The 18610-nt window shown below is 48.7% G+C and overlaps 1 protein-coding gene across 2 annotated transcripts in view; it reads right to left on the reverse strand.

Annotated features, from left to right (window-relative positions):
• Positions 1–1372: 1372 nt before the first annotated feature.
• Lhfpl4 (LHFPL tetraspan subfamily member 4) overlaps positions 1373–18610 on the reverse strand; it is a 29566-nt gene continuing 12328 nt past the window's right edge. The window contains exons 3-4 of one of the 2 annotated variants that reach the window (XM_004835283.4): positions 7952–8188; positions 1373–4812 (exon numbers count right to left, since the gene is read on the reverse strand). In XM_004835283.4, coding sequence (XP_004835340.1) covers positions 4712–4812; positions 7952–8188 — 338 coding nt within the window. In that variant the 3' untranslated portion in view covers positions 1373–4711. The remainder of the gene's footprint in view (positions 4813–7951; positions 8189–18610) is intronic. The other variant, XM_004835282.4, reaches the window with a different exon arrangement.

Consider the following 18610-nt stretch of genomic DNA (forward strand, 5'->3'; position numbering starts at 1 on the left):
TGTCTCAAACCAAAACGATCACCTTGACATATACTCCAGTCCCCACAGGGGAGAATTCACTGACCTCTTTGATGCTTTTCTATTCCATCTCCCCTCAGTATATTACTGGGTGTTGCCAATTCTACTTCCTGAATAGAGAATGTCTTTCCTTTCTCAGACTCAACTGCCATTACCTTCCTTTAGGTTATGCTTCTGATTCTCCTTTTACTGAAATCATCTCTAATCTGGTCCCCTAACAACACAACCAGTATGATCTTTCTGAAATGTGAACCTTCTTGTGCCCCTCTCTCCTGGTTAAAATCCCTCTCTGGCTCCCCATTGCTCTTGAGTCTGGACTTCCATGCATGGCTTCTGGGTTTCTTGGGAGCTGGCCCTTGTTCATCTCTTCAGGCCCATCTCTCACCTTCTATGCCTCACACTTTACACTCCAGCACTCCTGCATGCCTTCCATTCTCCACATGTGTATTTCTGCCTCCTTCCTTGGTCACTCCTCAAGCTCTTTCTCTTTCAGGATGACCTTCCTGCCCAATTTCTGCTCACCCTACAATAAAGCTTTCTCCTAATCTTTTACCAAACAATACTCACAGTACCCAGCATGTAGCAAATTATATTTTATTTCTACAGCCAGACTTCCCAAAGACAGGGTCTCTGTTTTGCACATGACAAAGTCCATACACTATGTTGAGCCATTTACATACATTCCCTCATTACTGCACCACTTCCCTGTAACATGGTCGCTATGGTTACCCCATTTACTCAGTGGGGACTTACAGAGAGGTAAGTGACTGTCCACGCCCACACAGGCAGGGTCTCAAGTGCAAAGTCAGGCCTGGGCTCTCAAGGAGGTGCTACCTGCCCACTCCACCATTCCATCCCTTCTCCTTTGTAACAGAACCCCTTTTATTTAGATTGGGAGTGTGCCCAGTTAACATTGTTAGCCTCTGTTTACAGCTACCTGTGCAATTCCCAGGAGCTTCCTTCAAATGAAATGCAGACCAGGTGACTGGACCACCAGCCACCTGGCCCCATGAGGCTTCCTTTAGGAAGGAACCCCGGATTAAAAATGGCAGAAAAGGGCCGGGGATTTAGATCAGTGGTTCTGGTGCCTGCCTCAAAAGCGCAAGGTCCAGAGTTCAATCCCCGGTACCAAAAAAAAAAAAAAAATGGCAGAAAAATAGGAGCCTGGGTTCCTAATAACATCATGGCCAGCTCAGTCATGCTCATAGCATTTAATGCCATGGTAATATGAACTGTCTCATTAGGCCACAGAAGTAGAGCCCTGTTAATATGCAACCAGACCTGATACACAGGGTACGGTGAAGTCTCGCCCTTCTTGTACCCCTGGTACATGATTCAGAAGCAGCAGCCAGCATGGGTGATATAAAGTGTTTCTTTATTTGAACATCATTCCACCTGCACTGAAGCTCAAATCCAGCAGCAGCAGAAGGGGTCAGGACCAAAATAAATGTTACCAAGTTGGATGATGAACAGTGAGGACACATTCAAACAGAACTTACTAATGAGGTATAGACAACACCAAGCTATCCTAATGACATAGCACAGGCCCTCAGAGGTCTGTCAGGGCCCTGGGAAAGGACCGTGACTCCCCTGTTCCCGGAAACTTCAGTTCCACCCACAAGCTAGGCCTGAGCCAGGCAGGGACCCATACAAGAGTCTTGTACAGGGAAGATCCTAACTTCTCCAAAGAGAGGGTTCCCTTTCTCAGCTCACACTGGAAGCTGGAGAAGGCTGACTCCCTTGTGCACAAGCAAGGATCTCCAGAGGCCAGAAAGTCTTTCCCCATGGCCTTGCCTAAAAGCCCTCATCTTCCTGGCTATTCCAGGCTCATACCCACATCCTCACCCCCCCCCCCCAGGAAACTTTCTCTGTAGGTTCTGGTCCCAAAGAGGAATATTCACCTCCCACAGCCATAGTTAAGTAAGGACTGATAGACCCACGGGCTCCCAAAGACTAAAGCTGCTTTGCAGGCTCTGGATAGAGACAGACCCCAGGACTGCCCTTTGCATGAAGCTGCCATTGCCCCGAAAGAGCTGCTGGAGCCAAGGGCTTGCAGGGGCCCTCAGCTGAAGCATCCTTACCTGCTCTGCCCCTCCCTGCTGAACCTTCCAGAGCAGGGCTATGGTTTGCTCCCCAATCCTACCTCTATTCTTGCCCTGGGCTACCCTGGGCCCACCCAACCCTGTTTTACTTACCCAAGCCCCTCGGCTATTCCCAGAATGCCCCTTGCTCTATCCAGCCAGCAGCTGCTGGTAGAGGGTGGCACAGAAGCACTGTCAGAGACCACCCCAAAGAGAACTGGCCCTCCGTCCTTACCCTGGTGCTGGCCCACCGCTAACACTGCCTGGACTCAACTCCCCACTGGCACGGCTCCCCCACTCCAATCCCCCACAGAGGAATGGAGACTAGGCCGCTTAGACTGCAGCCCTCCAGCCATGTGGCCTCCAAGGGGGTTGGCTCCAACCTCCACTGGAGCACGGGGGTCTTGGGAAAGCAAGCTGTCCCCACCCTGGTGCCCACACAGCAGCATCTTGCCGCCTCCATCCTCCTCTTCCTGTTCTCTTTCCTGCACATCTCACTCTTGTCCCCTGCAAATCACCTCTCCATGCCCCTTCGCCTGTCCCCTCTTGTCCTTCTACTCGTTACTCCTCCCCCAGATTCCCTCTCCATCCCAGACCTCTGGGTTCCAATCTTTTCCCTTCTCCTCTCTTCAGCTCTGCACTCATCTCCGAGTCCTTCTGTCATCTTGGCCTCTCCATTCCCCTCTTATCTGTGCATCTGTCTCTTCTCCCTGTTGCTTCTACTGTCTCTGCACCCTTTGTCCCCTTCCCACCTCTCTTCCTCTTTCCCAGGCACTTGTTTCCTGCCCCTCCATCACTCTCCCTCCCACACTGAGCTTTGGTTGAGCTCTGGAGAACTTACTCCTGTCCCCTGCTGTCCCCCTCCATCACTCTCCCTCCCACACTGAGCTTTGGTTGAGCTCTGGAGAACTTACTCCTGTCCCCTGCTGTCCCCCTCCATTTAGCAAAGCCCCAGAAACCACCCCCACCTCCAGCACTCCTACAGGGTTGGGGGCACAGTCAATGGCCAGGGCCTTGGTGAAGAGCAGTAAAAGATGGGGTAAGGACTTGGTAGCTCCCAAGGGCTGGAATTGTACCAGGACCCAGCATTTGACTCCAATAAGGGTCCAGATGGGGCTGTGCAGACACAGGTCTTTCTCGGGCCCAAGTCCCACGGATAAGAACACAGGGGTGGCACATATTCGGCCCTCAAGCTGCTTTCCTCCCTGCTGGTGGAAGCTAACATGATCCTTGATAACAGCACACTTCCCCAGGCAGCTGGGAGCCAACCCTCCTGCTCCACAGTGGGCCAGGCAGCGGGCACCCACCCCAAGAAGCCAGCACCCAAGGTGAAGCTGGTCTGCTGCTCCCGACCTGGTGCTGGCAGGGGTTGTACAGCCACAAGCTGGAGGGCTCTCAAGGGTAGAGGGCTCTGCCACTAAATCCACAAGGTAATGCTGTGTGTTCAGAAGATGCCTGGGCTCTCCCACACTTGCCCCCTGCTGAGGGAAAGGGAGAAGCCCCACCGTCAGGGGTGGGGGGCTTCTCTGCCCCTTTCCAGCACACATACACACACTCACAAACGCACACACACACACACACTCACTCATGCCTCAGCTCCAAGCACTGCTGGGCGGGCTGCACACCCTGGGCACATCGAAAGGCGACAGGTGGGCAAGGAGAGGAAGAGGGAGGGATGAGCTCACAAGGCCTGGGAGTGGGGACAGGGGTACCCTGTTCAGAGGTGACCTGCAAGTTCAAGTTATGCAGAAAAGTATCAAAGAGGCAAGACAGTCTCTGCCCTTGGCAGGTGCCCGGGGTGTGGGGCGTGAGGAGGGTAGAAGGGGTGATACATCCCCTAATTCCCCACCTTCACCCCCTAACCCCAACCCCAACCCTGACAATAGGGCCAAGAAGTCTGTGCTGTACAAAACAGGTCAGGGGCAAGGGTGCAGTCACAGGACCGACATCCCAGCAGAGAGGAGGCCAGGCCACCCGGCTCCACACCTCCTTCCTGCCCCCAGAACCTGTGTCTGTTTGCAGGCTCTGGGCTGCTCAGGGCTCCAGGCAGCAAGTGACAGCGAGGTCCTGTGTTTTCCCCTTGGCATAGCTCACGTTCTTCAGGGTGCTGGGAGTGGGCTGGAGCAGGGGCAGAGGAAGCCCCGGTGAGGCTGGTGGCACCTGGAGCTCTGGGACAGATGTGGTGGAACCATCATCAGGGGGAAAAAAAAGTAGGAAAGAGTCTGGCCCACCTGGGGCAGTGTCAGTCAGCTTCTGTAGGAGGCAAAGAGACAGCCAGGTAGCAGCCTTCCAGACTGGGGGAGTCTGGAAGCAAGAATCAGGGCACCTCCCTTTTCTGGGCATCTTCAGGCCAGTCTGAAGAGAAGCGAAGAAGCCAAGGCATGGGGGATCCAGGTCCCTTAGGCCCCAGTGAGATGGGACCCAGAATCAGGCCCTCCCCTCCACCAGGCCACAGACTGGCCCTGTCTTTTCTTCAGAGCCTCGAGCTCCTAGGCTGTCTGTAGCTGATAAGTCAGTCCAAGGTCTTCCCTCAGAGCCTGGACAGAGGGACGAGAGGGCAGGTGACAGGACAAGCTGAGGTCAAGCCAATTCCTGGGCTGGGGTCCTGGCCTTCAGGGTCCCTGTGAGTGAGCCACAGGGCAGGGGAGGACTCCCCATCCAGAGACGTCAGCCCCTGGCCGCAACACGGAGCTTGCTGTAGAGCCCACGAAGTCTAAGAGAGAGAGAGAGAATTGGAGAATGTCAGAGACCAGCTGGGCAGAGACCTCCCTCAGCCACCCCCAGGGCAGTCCAGGGCAGCTGGCAGGACGAGCCTGAGCTCTATCAACCTTCCTGCACCCAGGTCTCCTCATTTTAAGACAGGGATGCCGGCCACTTCACAAGGTGGCCTCAAGGGCTAGCCAAGGACTTGGCACATGGCACATCTGCAGATGGTGGCAATGTCCTTTTCACTTTTGTTCTGAGGGTTTGTGACTCAGAACTGAACTGTACGGCTTATTCATCTTGAGCCACCAGTGAGGCACAGAGGACCTCAGTGAGGGACAGAGATCGCTTTTTAACTCTGAGCTGTTAGCTTTAGGGAGGAAGGAGGGACACTAAGCTGGCCACCTCACGGATCACATCCCCAAGCCGCCTCCTCAAAAGGCCACGGTAGGGCTGGGGATTTAGATCAGTGGTTCCACCGCCTGCCCTGCAAGCACAAGGGCCCAAGTTCCATCCCTGGTACCAAAAAAACAACAAAAAAAAGACCACGGTAGCTGGCTTGGTCTTGCACTTCTAGAATCTGCCACCAGAGGGCAGGCGTTGCCCTCACAGTCAGACCACAGACACCCAGGTCTGAGGGCCTGGGTCAGAAGGAACTGACAGGTTAGCTGAACTGGACTCTGAAAGGAGAGGCAGGAAGTCTCTATCTCTCCACTGAGACAGGCAGCTTGACAGCCAGGAAGAGCCTGGGCTTTGGACATGGCCCTGTATTCAGACCCTGACAGCACCATTTAGGACCGAGGGCAAGTTTCTCCACTGCCCTAAAGGTGGCTGGCTTCTTTCCCCTGCTCATCACTGGTTCTCCTGTGACAGCCCCGTGAGGTGTACTGTTCTTGTCACCCTCATTTTATGAGGTACCAGACACTGAAGCTCAGGGTTAAGTAATTTCTGAGCTCAACCAATCTGCCTCACAGTCTAAGACTAACCAAAATACTGATTACCTCACTGCCATGACTGCCACTGTACAGGTGAAGAGAGACCTCTAAAGATAGATGGAATTAATATGGAGTGCTGAGCTCGATCCAGCTTATGCTAAGGGTTCCAGGAAGGGTATGACTCTGAGAAGTCGGGCTCCCCCTCAGAGGAAAGCATGTGCAGCAGACAGACAGGGCCCCAATGCACTTTCTTCTGCCTCTGGTGCCACCCTCTAGAGAGCCCTCTGGCACTACCATTTCAATTTTCAGTGTGCGATTCCACTTTTAGAGAAACCTAGAAAACACATGGTTATGTGTACAAGAACACCAAACAAGAAATTTGCTGTTGCATTGTTGGTGAGAGTAAAGACCTTAGAGTCCCTGAAAGAAGAGTTAATAAGCTACAGTTCTCTCCCCCCCTCCCCAGTACTGGAAAATGAACTCAGTGCATTCACACTGAGCCATACTCTCAGCTTTTGTTTATTTTTTATTTTGAGACAGGATCTCACTTAATTGCCCAGGCTGGGTTCAGTCTTGTAATCCTCCTGCCTCAGCCTCCCAAAATGCTGGGATTACAGACATGACATGCCCAGCTAGTTCCTTCATCTTATATTGTGAATACATCCATATAAAAGGGTCTGAAGACAGAAGTTACCCCTGAGACTCTGGCCTTATGTGTAAAATTTTTCTTTATTATATTCTACTGTTACTTGATATATACAACATTTATGTGTAATGTACTAATTATACAGCATACTGTAGTAAATACTGTGAACTGTGCCATCCAAGAACTATAATTGGGCCTGGAATCCTAGCACCTGGGAGGCTGAGGCAGGAGGACTGCCACGAGTTCAAGGCCAACCTGGACTACATAGTGAGTTCAAGGATAGCCTGAACTGCATGCCTAGAACCTGTCTCAAACAAACTATAACTGGAAAAAATATGAATTATAACTCTGGTCTAAGGGTAGAGCTCAGTAGTAGAGCACCTGCCTAGCATGTGGCAGGCCTGTGTTCCATCCCAGGAATGTACACATGTGCACACACACACATACACACATAAGAAACCAATAGAGAACTATAACTTCACCAATAATTTGCATATATCCACACGCCCCATCTCATGCTCCACATTTCTCTCCTTCCATCCCAACCACAGATAACTACCATCCTGTCATTTCCCATTGCTTCTTTTTTGGGGGGGGGGTTTGAGACAAGGTCTTGCTATGTAGTTCAGACTGACCTTGAACTCACAGCAATCCTCCTGCCTCAGCCTCACATGTGCTGGGACTAAAAGTGTGCGCCATCATGCCCAATTTTCCCTTTGCTTTTAAATACACACACACACACACACACACACACACACACACACACACACCCCTCATCATACCATAATACCACATTTGCTTTGTTTTGAGCTTAATAAAAATTCACTGTCATGTTCTAGAACTTAATTTCTTTTCTAGCTGGGCATGGTGGCACACACCTGTAATCTTAGCATGTGGCAAGCCCAAGCCTGGGCAACTTATTGAGACCCTATCTCAAAAAAAAAAAAATTTTTTTTTTTGCTACTGGGAATCAAACTCAGGATCTTGCACTTGCCAGGCAGGTGCAGTGCTATTGAGCTACATCCCCAGCCCACAAAAATTTTTATAGTCAGTTTTTTTTTTGTTTTTTTTTTTTTGGTGCCGCGGATTGAACTCAGGTCCTTGTGCTTGCAAGGCAGGCGTCAGAACCACTGAGCTAAATCCCCGGCCCTACAAAAATTTTTAAAAAGGGCTGGAGATGTAGTGCAATGAGAAGGCTCTGGGTTCGATCCCCAGTATCAGAAGAAAAAAATTCGATTTTGTTTTCTCAGTGTTATTTCCCAGATGTACCCATTCTGCGGCACATGCCCACATGCACCCATGTCTGACTGTGCCGCCCATCCCCCGCCGCCCCACTCCCCTCACTGCTGCAGGCCGGCTGGTTTCGCCTGGGCCACCCGACACCTGCGTGTTGAGCCCTCCTCAGAGCACCTCCTGGAGCGGGGTGAGGTGGGCCTGTCTGTGATCAGATTCTCAGATTCCAGGACTTCCGACCGACCAGGGTTCTCCGGTGGTTTCTAACCTCCGTGCCACTCTGTCCCTTTCTCCTGCGATTGCCCACACCCCCTGCCCGCCCACCCCGAACTCGCCTTTGTTCTCCTGCTTCAGGTCCTCCTGCAGAAGGTCTGTTTGCCGGTTGCCCAGCACGAAGGCGAGGAAGGAGAGGATGAGGGCGTTGAGGATGCCGATGATGGCCAGGATGTACGCCCAGCGCACCGAACAGTCCCCCAGGGAGTACTTCCCAGTCTTGGCCCCACACATGTCCCGGATCGTCTCGGCGTCCCAGCCGTCTGGGAAGATCATGCAGCCCAGGACCAAGCACAGGGCTGTGCGGGAGAGCAGCCACGCAGCCAGGAAGGAAGAGAGAAGGTTTGTTACTCCCAGGTACCTGCTTCTTGCAGATCCTAAGGGCAGGCAGGGGCCTGAGGGCTGGACCCAGCCTCCTGCCTAGGGATGAGAAACTTTCTGGAACCCTCCTTCAGGTCACCTTGTCAGGAGCCATGCTACATAATTTTTGGGAAAATCATTTCATAGTTAAAGTACGATTATAGCTGTCTAAGGCCCAATGTCACCTTGCCCTTGAGGTGGCTATGGCATGCAGAAATAACTCCATTTTTCCTCCAGTCACAGCTAAGGCCTCAGTGGTCCTGTGAAGCTGTGGCACACAACGGCAAGACTGCATGAGCTGAAGACATCCTGGTTCTTCCAGAACGAGTAGTAATAAAAAAAGAGAAAGGTGGGCCAGGGCTCAGTGGCACTGGACCTGCCTCGCAAGCTCAAGGTCCTGAGTTTGATCCCCAGTGCTGAGAAAGAAAAAAAAAAGAGAGAGACAGAAAGGTTTCACCTGGGGAGGGACAAGTTCCTTATCAGCTCAATTCATCCCACCTACTACTGTAAGAATGCTTTCCTTACAGCCCTAATCAACATAAGAACCAGGGCTGGGGCTTTAGCTCAGTGGTTCCGCTGCCTGCCCCACAAGCACAAGGACCCAAGTTCGATCCCTACCAAAAAACAAAACAAAAACACATAAGATCCTCACCGACCTGAGATCCTCATCAACACAGGATTACAGCTGCCCTCTAAATCACCTGATGCTCTCTCCAATTATTGTGTGCACCCAATAAATGATGGCTAGCTCAGAGAGTCTATCTCTGAGGCACTCTTCCAGAGGACCCTCCTGGCCCCCAAGTACTTTGAAACTGCACAAGTCTCTATTGTGCTTCTTTCTCGCTGTCTCCCATTCTAGGTGAGTGGAGGATTTCTCTTCCTCCCATATCACCTGTTCCTCCACCTCCTCTGAGAGCCTCCTCCTTGAAGTTTTCAGGGAAATACGGGGAACTATAAATCCGAGCAGCTCCCTGTGACATCCGGGCCTCACTTCGTTCTTACCCGCTCCCCTCCTCAACATTTATTCATTTTTGTTTTGTTGGGGGTGTTTTGTTTTGGCATTCACTCAATAACTGCTTATTGGGTACTGTTTCCTTTTCATTCCAGAAGCTGGAAATAACTTCGCTATGGGTGCAGCTGGACCCTGGGTGGGGGAGCAGCTGGCAAGGTAGGGCACAGGGCTTCACCTCCTCCTTCCTCTCTGGCCCTGGCTGCACAGCTGGCTGGGGTGCACACAGCCGGAATGGCCCTGCTCTGCCTGTGCTGGAGACCATGGGGCCTCCCTGGGGCCCAGCTCTCCCTCAGGAATAGGTTTGAGGCCCACGGAGCACCGAGCTGGACCAGCCTCAGGTTAGTACCTTTGTGCACAGGGACCTGGCAAGGCCACTGGGCTAAGGTACATTTTGGCACAATGGTTACGAGGGCTGGGGCTGCTTTTGTTTCTCAGCAGTTTGCTACAAGTGTGAGCCCATGTGAATCCCTTCATCTTTGTGTCTCGTAACACTGTTCATCAGGTGCTTGTAAAGATTTCAGAGGTGACAAAGTAAAGGGCTTCACTGGAAGTCTGGGGTAAATGTTAGCTGTGTCAAACCGGTCATAAATATAAATTACACAAATAAGGAAGTACTGAGGAAGTTGGCTCCAGGTAAGGCAGAGAAAGAACCCCCTCTTTCCGGTTCTCCTGAGGGGTCTGGGTGGGACCCAACCTGAGCCAATCAACTCACTGCATTTCTCTGGTAATAGTGATTGGCTCGAAAAGGGGCTCATGCTGCCCCACAGGCCAAACAGCCAGGACACCTATTCAGCTGGAGGCTTGAGGTCTGCGGAGCTGTGACCCCCTGGTGGCTGGATGTGGCCTTCATCCCCACCAGCCTCTAGGCGAGGAGTCTCAGACCCAGAGTCCCGAGAGGGTCTGGAGCCAGGGTCCTTGACCACATGCCAGACCCACAAGGGCTTCACCTGGGTTGTAGATGACAGTGACAGGGCTGTGGTGGGACAGAGGCAGAAGAGCATGAGCATGGTATGTACAAGACCCTGATTTAATCTCCAGGGCCACAAAAAATAAAAATCAATAGATGACAGTGTCGGGTAGTGGCCAGTCTGTTGCCCATCTTTTGTGGCCCATCTGGTAACCAGGGTGTGCAGGGGGCCTCACTTAGCCATCCCTTCCCCATCTGCCCATCCATTGGCATTGGCAGGTGCCCCCGCCCCAGGATGTTCCTCCTGTAAACTCAGGCTCCCACCTCTCTCCCACTTTCCCTCCCACAAGGCAATTTTCCCGCCAGCCCTTAAGAACTGGGAACTCAGCTCCAGACAAAAGACATGAAAATGCAGAGGCCCCGCAGTAAAAAACAGCTGGGTGTGTTGAAAATTAAACAAGGCTGAAGATGCCCATTAGACATCCAAATAGAGAGGAGCTTGAGGGGACAGCCAGAACTGGAGCTGTAAATTTGAGGGCTTCAGGCATTGGTGAGTTTAATTCCTGGGACTGGACCCTCAGCCTTTGCTCCAGCTGGAGTCTGGGAAGAGGAGGCCTGGCCTCCTCCCTACCCGCACTTTGCATCGCCAGGCCCTACAGACCCGCGGGGGAGGGGCAGGGGCCTCAGCACTACCTGCACCACTCCAGCCCTCAGTGTCCCCTGGGCTGCCATCTTGAGGCTGTGAGCCTCCAGCCAGAGTGAACAGGGCAAAGCCTGGACAGGGTGAGTCTCCTTTCTGTCCTCCTCACCCTGGGTACCAGAGTGGCCCCTCTCCCACCAGTGTGCTTTGCTCCCTCCTGGAGCATCCCTGTCTCTATGGAAACCGCTCTTGTATCCCAGCGCTCTAGCTGCAAGGCTCCCAGCTACTGCAGGCAGCCCTCCCCTTCACAACCGGGACTGAGACCTCCTGAGCTTGCCTCCTCTCTCTCTCTCTCTCTCTCTCTCTCTCTCTCTCTCTCTCTCTCTCTCTCTCTCTGTCAGTCTCTATCTCTCCCCCTCCCCCACTTCCCTACATTGTACTCAAATCAGAGCTTAGAATTCCCCTTCCCTTTTCAGATCTCTCAACATTTAACATTCATTCACCACCCCAGGATATCCAACATCGGACATCTAGCATGGTCCATGACCTCTACCCCCCAGATCCTGGTGACACCTTCACCCTGTCTTGAGGATTTCCAGGCAATGTATTATACCAGTCCTTAGCCACTGTGCTAGGAGCCAGGCATCTCCATCTAGCTCCCCACAACCATTCACTTGTCCTGCTCCTAGCAGACAGGTGATATTATGACAAAATTAAGATGATGATATCAATGATATTAATGGACTGGGTGTGGTGGTGCACACATGTAATCCCAGCACTCAGGAGGCTGAGGCCAGAGGATGGTCAGTTTGTGACCAGCTTGGACTACATGCCAGACCCTGTCTCAAAAAAGAAAATATTGGACTGGGGATTTAGCTCAGTGGTTCCGGCTCCTGCCTCACAAGTACAAGGTCCTGAGTTTGATCCCCAGTACCAAAAAAAGAAATGTAAGAAAATATTGAGCTGGGGGTGTAGCTCAGTGGTAGAGTGCTTGCCTAGCATACACAATGCCGTGGGTTCTACACCCAGCAGTGCAACATTAATTTTATAATAATATGAATAATATGATACTCCTTTGTGTGTGTGTGTGTGTGTGTGTGTGTGTGTGTGTGTATTGAGACAAGGTCTTGTTACGTAGTCCAAGCTGGTCTTGAACTCACTATGTAGCCCAGGCTGCTTTGAACACATGATCTGCCTACCTCAGCCTCTGGAGTGCTAGAATACAAGTGTAAACTACCACACCTGGCTCTGGGATAATTTCTTTTTTAAATAGCATTGAGTGCTTAACCATGTGCCAAGGTGCTAAGCTCCAGAGCCATCATTTCATTTAATTCTATAAAAATATATGAAGCGGGAAAGATATTGCCCTCATTTTACAGATGAGGAAACTGAGGCCCAGAGGAAAGTATTTAGTGTCTTATCCAGTGTTACACAGACACAGCAGTAAGTGGTGGGGTCTGTATTCAGGACCAGACAGGCCCTTGTTTCTTGAATAGACTCACTTTTAGACTGAAAAGCATTTACTTAAAATTTAAATTTAGATTACTTTCAAAGAAAAGGGGATCAGAACCATTTGCTGTAAGTAGAAAGACTCCATAAATACAAGCATAATGAAACCAAAACAGTGTTCTTTGATTCTAGGTAGGCACTTTCGCCTGCCAAGTGCTCCAAGCCCACAGACCTGTGAACAAGCAGGAGAGGAGCTGAAGATTCACACATCAGCACCAAGCTGATGCTGCTCCTGGAGGCAAGATCCTGAGCTAGGGCAGTGTGCTTGCCACTGGTGCCCAGTGCCATCTTGGCTGTGTCCCGAATTTGGAGAATACATCACACCTTGTCCTGCACCAGACAAGGCTCAGCTCCATTCTTTGTTTTTGTTATTGTTGGTTGGGTGGGTTTTTTTGGAGACAGGGTCTTGCTGTGTAGCCCAGGCTGGCCTCAAACTTGTGGCAATCCTCCTGCTTCAGCCTCCCTAGTACTGGGATTACAGGCATGTGCCACCACACCAGCTCATCTTTAAGTTGCACTTGAGACAAAGCAGTGAGCCTCTCTGAGCTCACTCATGAAACAAGGGCCATGACATCCCCTAGACCCACTTCCAGGAGAATCACAGGAGACAGTCAACATGGCAGGACCTCAGGATGGGTGGAGGCAGATCATGGTGGCTCAGCGGAGCGGAAAAACCTCAGACAAAGACGAGGCTGTTCCCCACAGTCCAGAAAGGACAGCTGGGTGAGCAGGTGCATACCTATAATCCCAGCACTCTGGGCAGTTTAACAAGATCCTCTCTTGAAATACAAATGAAAAAGGGCTGGGGATGTAACTCACTGCAAATGCCCTAGGTTCAATCCCAAGTACTGGAAAAAAAAAAAAAAAAGAACTCATGGGGCCAGGGATTTAGCTCAGTGGTTCCGCCACCTGTCTTGCAATTGCAAGGTCCCGAGTTCAATCCCCAGTACCAAAAAAAATAAAAAAGAAGAAGTTAACACTGGCGGGCTGCAGAGAAAGGTAAACTTACTTCTTACCGTGCACCATGGCTCAGAGGATGAACTCAGTGTCTGTTCACTTTACATCTGAACCCCCCTTACTATAGAAAATAAAGACTAGATTTGGCTACATGACTAAGCAAAAATGCACACAGTTGTGTTATGTGGCTTTAAGGAAACAACTTTATGTAAACAGAGGGGTGTGTGTGTGTTGCTGGGGATTGGGCTCAGGACCTTGTGCATGCTATGCATGTACACTCTACCAGAGCTACACCTGTTCCCTACATAAACATATTTATAAAGATAGTAGCTGTGCTCTGTTCTCTCCTTCTCCAGCCCTTCCTGCACAATGCTACTGGCATGCAGATGTGATGTTAGAGATCAAGCAGCTGCCTTAGGCAGTGAGGAGCCCAAGGTACCCGGGAGTGCTGGAGCAGGGAGCTGAGTCATCATGGACTTCAGCAGCTTCCATCCCAATTCTGGACTCCCTACCTCTTTGCTACTTTTTTTTACATAAGAAACTAGAACTTTGTAAACCACAATTATTTTGGGTTTTCCCCTCTCAGGCAGCCAAATCCAGCCCTGATCTAATAATGTTCTGTCCCTTCTGAATTTTGCAGCACATGTGTTACTGAGGAAAGAACAGTTGAACTGTGTTCTCAGGGAAGCCCCTTCACCTCACTGAATCTCAGTTCTGTGATCATAGGAATGGTGACACAGGCTTCACAAGGCCACAGGCAGGGGAAGAGCCACATTGCCAGCTGTCATGGCACCACACCTCGCAGATGAGTGACTGGGTGACCTGAAGGTGACAGCTTCACCCTCGGTTTACCCTTGTGTGGTATCTGAAGGACTCGCACTAGGTTCACACTGCTCCACAGCAAAAGGCTGAAGGCAGAGGAAGCCAGGCGTGGTGCCACATGCCTGTAATTCCAGCACTCAGGAGGCTGAGGCAGGAGGACCACCATGAATTCAAGGCCAGCCTGAACTACATAGCAAGACCCTGTTTCAGAAAAATAAATAAATAAAAATAAAAAAGTTTAAAAATAAAAAAGTTATGGTGACCCAGGTATTTAGTATTACGAAGTCATTAAAATGAACATAGTACAACTGCATGGGTTGTCAAGGAAAATCTTCTAAGATACTGTATTTCTAAATGTAAAAGGAGGCCAAAGTCCAGAATACTGTACACAGTGTGACCCTACCCTTTTTTAAGACTATTTTTTCAAGCAATTTTAGGTTCACAGCAAAATTGAAGAGAAGATTCAAAGATTTCTCATCTACCTCTTCCCCTCTGTGACAAACCTACCTCAGGGTGCTCCAATCTAGGAGCCCACAAGGACACAGCATTATCCCCTGCAGTCAGCAGTTTATCGGGGTTCACTCTCAGCGCTGCCCATCAATGGATATGAACCAATGCGTGCACCCATGTGTCCACCTGAAGACCCTGTGTCCCCCTGTTTGTCCTCCCAGCCCCCACCCTGAGATCAGTGCTTTTTCCCGCCTCCCTAATACTGCCTTGGCCCACACTTGCTGCGTTTGGAATCCTGCAGGAAGGGGTGTTTTTCAGACTGGGCTTCTTTATTTTTTTTTTTTCAGACTGGGATTCTTTCCTTTAGGGTTATGCACTGACAGTTTCTTCCTGTCTTTTCAGGCCTTGACTGATCCTTTTCAGCCCCAACAATACTCCATTTTCTGGATTACCATAGTTTATTCTCTTACCCACTGCAAGGCAACTTGCTTGCTTCCAAATTTGGGCAATTATTAATAAAGCTGCAAGGGCCCAGGATTTAGCTCAGTGGCGCCACGCCTGCCTTGCAAGCACAAGGTCCATATTCAATCCTTGGTACTGGAAAGAAATAAAGTAAAGGTGCTATAAACATCCATGTGTGGGATTTTGTGTGGACAGGACTTTTTAACTCCTTTGAGGAAATACCCAGGAGTTGATGGCTGGATCCCTGGGGAGCGGTGGCTAAGCTGCTTTCCGCAGAGCTGCACCCTGTGGGTCCCTCGGGCCAAAAAGCCTGTTCCCACATCTGTGCCACATTCAGCCCTCCTGACACACAGGCAGTGAGTGGTATCTCACTGTCTAAATTTGCATTTCCCAGATGACATATGAGGTAGAGCATCTTTTCCTATGTTCATTTGCTGTCTGTATATCTTCTCTGGTGAGGTTAAAACAGTTGGCCCAATGTTTTCTTCCTCTTCTGGGGATTAAACTGGTGGCTTGTGTGTGCTAGGCAAGTGTGCAGCATCCACTGAACAGCATCCCCGGCCCAGACTCAGTGTTTACCTGGGTTATTTGCTTCCTTACTTTTGGGTTTGTTTTGTTTCGGATTGAATAACTGATTTGGTGTGTGTTCAGTAGTAGGGATCAAACCCAGGAGGAATCTTCCCCAGAGCCACATCTTCCACCCTCTTTATTTTTTATTTTGAGACAGGGTCTCACTAAGTTGTGCAGGCTGGCCTCAAACTTGTGATCCTCTTGCCTCAGCTTCCCAAGTAGCTGGAATTACAGACGTGTGCCACAAATGTGTGAGTTAGGAGTACTTTAATATTTGGGTGCCAGTTTTTCATCAGATGTGTCTTTCTCTCCCAGTCCCTAGCTCGTGTTCTCATTCTCTCGGTGTCTCTCGCAGAGGATGACGGCCTAGCTGTAATGAAGTCCAGCTCTCCAAGTCTTTCTCTCATGGATTGTGTGTGCCTTTGGTGCTGTATCTAAAAAAATCACTGCCAAAACCAGTCATTGAGATCTTTTCCTGTGTTATCTTCCAGGAGTTTTAGGTTTACATTTTACATTTACACTTGTGATTCAATTTGGAAGGGTAACATCTATGTCGAGATTCTTTTTTGATCTCAAATACAGTTGTTCCAGCACCATTTGTCAGAGACTGTTTTCCAAAGATTCAAAGTATTGCTTTTGAGTCTTTATCAAAGACTTCGGGACTCTCTGCATGTGAGTCTCTTTCTGGGCTCTTTGTTCTGCCTCATCGATCTGCTCTCCAGTCTTTCCCAGTACCATGCTGTCTTCTGTAGTTTGATAGTCTTTTTTTTGGTACGGGGGGGGGGGGGGGGGATGGAAGTTGGGACCTGGTGATTGTGAGGCAGGTGGTGGAACCATTTAGCTAAATCCCTTGCCTGATAATAAGTCTTTTTTTGTTTCTTTTGTTTTTTGTTGTTGTTGTTGTTGGTTTTTGAGACAAGATCTTGCTGCATAGTTCAGCCTGGCCTTGAATTCACTAAGTAGCCCAGGCTGGCCACAAACTCATGGCAATCCTCCTACCTCAGCCTCCCAAATGCTAGGATTATAGGTGTGTGTCACCACACCCAGCTTTGATAGTAAGTCTTGAAGCCAGATGATGTCACCTCCAGATTTGTTATTCTCCCTCAAAATACATAGAGCTATTCTGGGTCTTCTGCATCTCCATATAAATTTTAAAATCATTTTCTCAATATCCATAAAATATACATCATGTTGGGAAAAGCTGACATGTTAACAATATTGAGACTTCTTGTCCAAGAACATATCTCTCCATTTACTTGTTCTTTGCTTTCTTTAACCGAGTTTTATACCTTTCCCCATAAAAATCTTATTCATACTCTATTAGATTTATACCTATTTCATTTATACCTGTGCTAATTTTGATGGTGCTGTGATTTCATTTCAAATTCCACTTGTTCAGTGCTGGTATATAGAAAAGTATTTAGCTAGTATATATTGACCTTGTATCCTACAATCTTGCTCAAATTGCTTATTAGTTCCAGGAATTTTTTGGAGGTTTTTTGTTTTTGCTCATTTGTTTGTTTTGAGTTTATTCTCAAAGTTGATTTTGTTGTTGTTGTTGTTGTTGTTTGAGATAGGGTCTCACTATGTAATTCAGGCTTGCTTTAAACTCACCATGTAGCCCAGGCCGACCTCAAACTCATGGTGATCCTCCTTCCTCAGCCTCCTGAGTTCTGGGATTACAGGTGCCACCACACCCAGCTATATTTTTTATTTTAAAATAGGGTTTTGCTAAATTGCCCGGGCTGGACTCACAATCTTCCTGCTTCAGCCTCCTATAGTGCTACAAATACAGGTTTGTGCTATCACACTTGGCTTAATTTTATTTTCTTGTAATGTCTTTAGTTATGACACTAGGGCAATTCTGACCTCATAAAAGGAGTTAGGAGTTTCCCTCTGCTTTTATCTTCTGGAATAAAATACGTATAGGGAATTGGTATAATTTCTTCATTCAATGTTTGGTAAAATATTTGTATACCAGTGAATCTATCTAGGCCTAGTGCATTCTGCTTTGAAAGATTCTTAATTACTGGTTCAACTTCTTTAATACATATAGAGTCTATCTGGGGGAATCTTTAAGAGGCAGAGCCCAGGGCAATGGTGATGAACCTATGGGCGGCACATGTGTTATTTGTTTTTCTTTTAAGACAGATGTTAATGTATGAGTTGTGTTTTCTAAACAAAAACCTCAGTATTTGGGTTTAATTGCAGTGTTGGCACTTTGGGACTAATAAGTGGGTTTGGGAGTGCAGTTTGGGCACTCATCTCCAAAAGGTTTGCCATCACTGAACAAACCTATTCAGACTATCTCTTCTTGTGTGCCTTTAGATTATGTCTTTCAAGGATTTGTCAGTTTTGTCTAGGTTATCAAATCTGTGGTCTCAGAGTTGTTGACAACATTCCTCTGTCATGCTTTCATGCCCACGGGGTCTGTAGTAATGACTCCTCTTTCACTTCCCCCTCTGCTGGGGCTCACATGTGCCAAGCAAGCACTGTACCACTGAGCAACATCTGGGACTTCCCCCTTCATTCTGATATTAGCAGTTTGAGTTCTTTATCTCTGTCTCTGTCTCTCTCATTAACCATCAGTAACGGTTTATCAATTTTACCAATATTTTTAAAGAAACAGCTTTTGATATTATTTTCTTTATGGATTTTATTTTCAATTCATAGGTTTGTATTCTAACTTATTAATTCTTGTCTTCTGTTTACTTTGCATTCAATTTGCTCTTTTTTTTCCTAGCTCCCTAATATGGAGGCTTAGATGATGGACTTGAAATCTTTTTTGGTTCTAGTATATGCATTCAGTGCTATAAATTTCCCTGTTACCTCTGTTTTCACTGCATCCCACACATTTTCATAAAAATTCTATGATTTCTTTGATCCATTTATTAATTAGAAATGTTTTATTTAATATACAAGCATTTTTATACTTTACCACTACCTTTCTGTTACTGATTTCTATTTTAAAATTTAAGGTGACCCCAAATGTGGTTTATCTTGGTGAATGTTCCATGTGAACTTAAGAAAGA

This window comes from Heterocephalus glaber, unplaced genomic scaffold, assembly GCF_053883595.1.
Source record: "Heterocephalus glaber isolate CG9 unplaced genomic scaffold, H.glaber_assembly_v1.0 deba00000122, whole genome shotgun sequence".
Classification (NCBI taxonomy): domain Eukaryota; kingdom Metazoa; phylum Chordata; class Mammalia; order Rodentia; family Bathyergidae; genus Heterocephalus; species Heterocephalus glaber.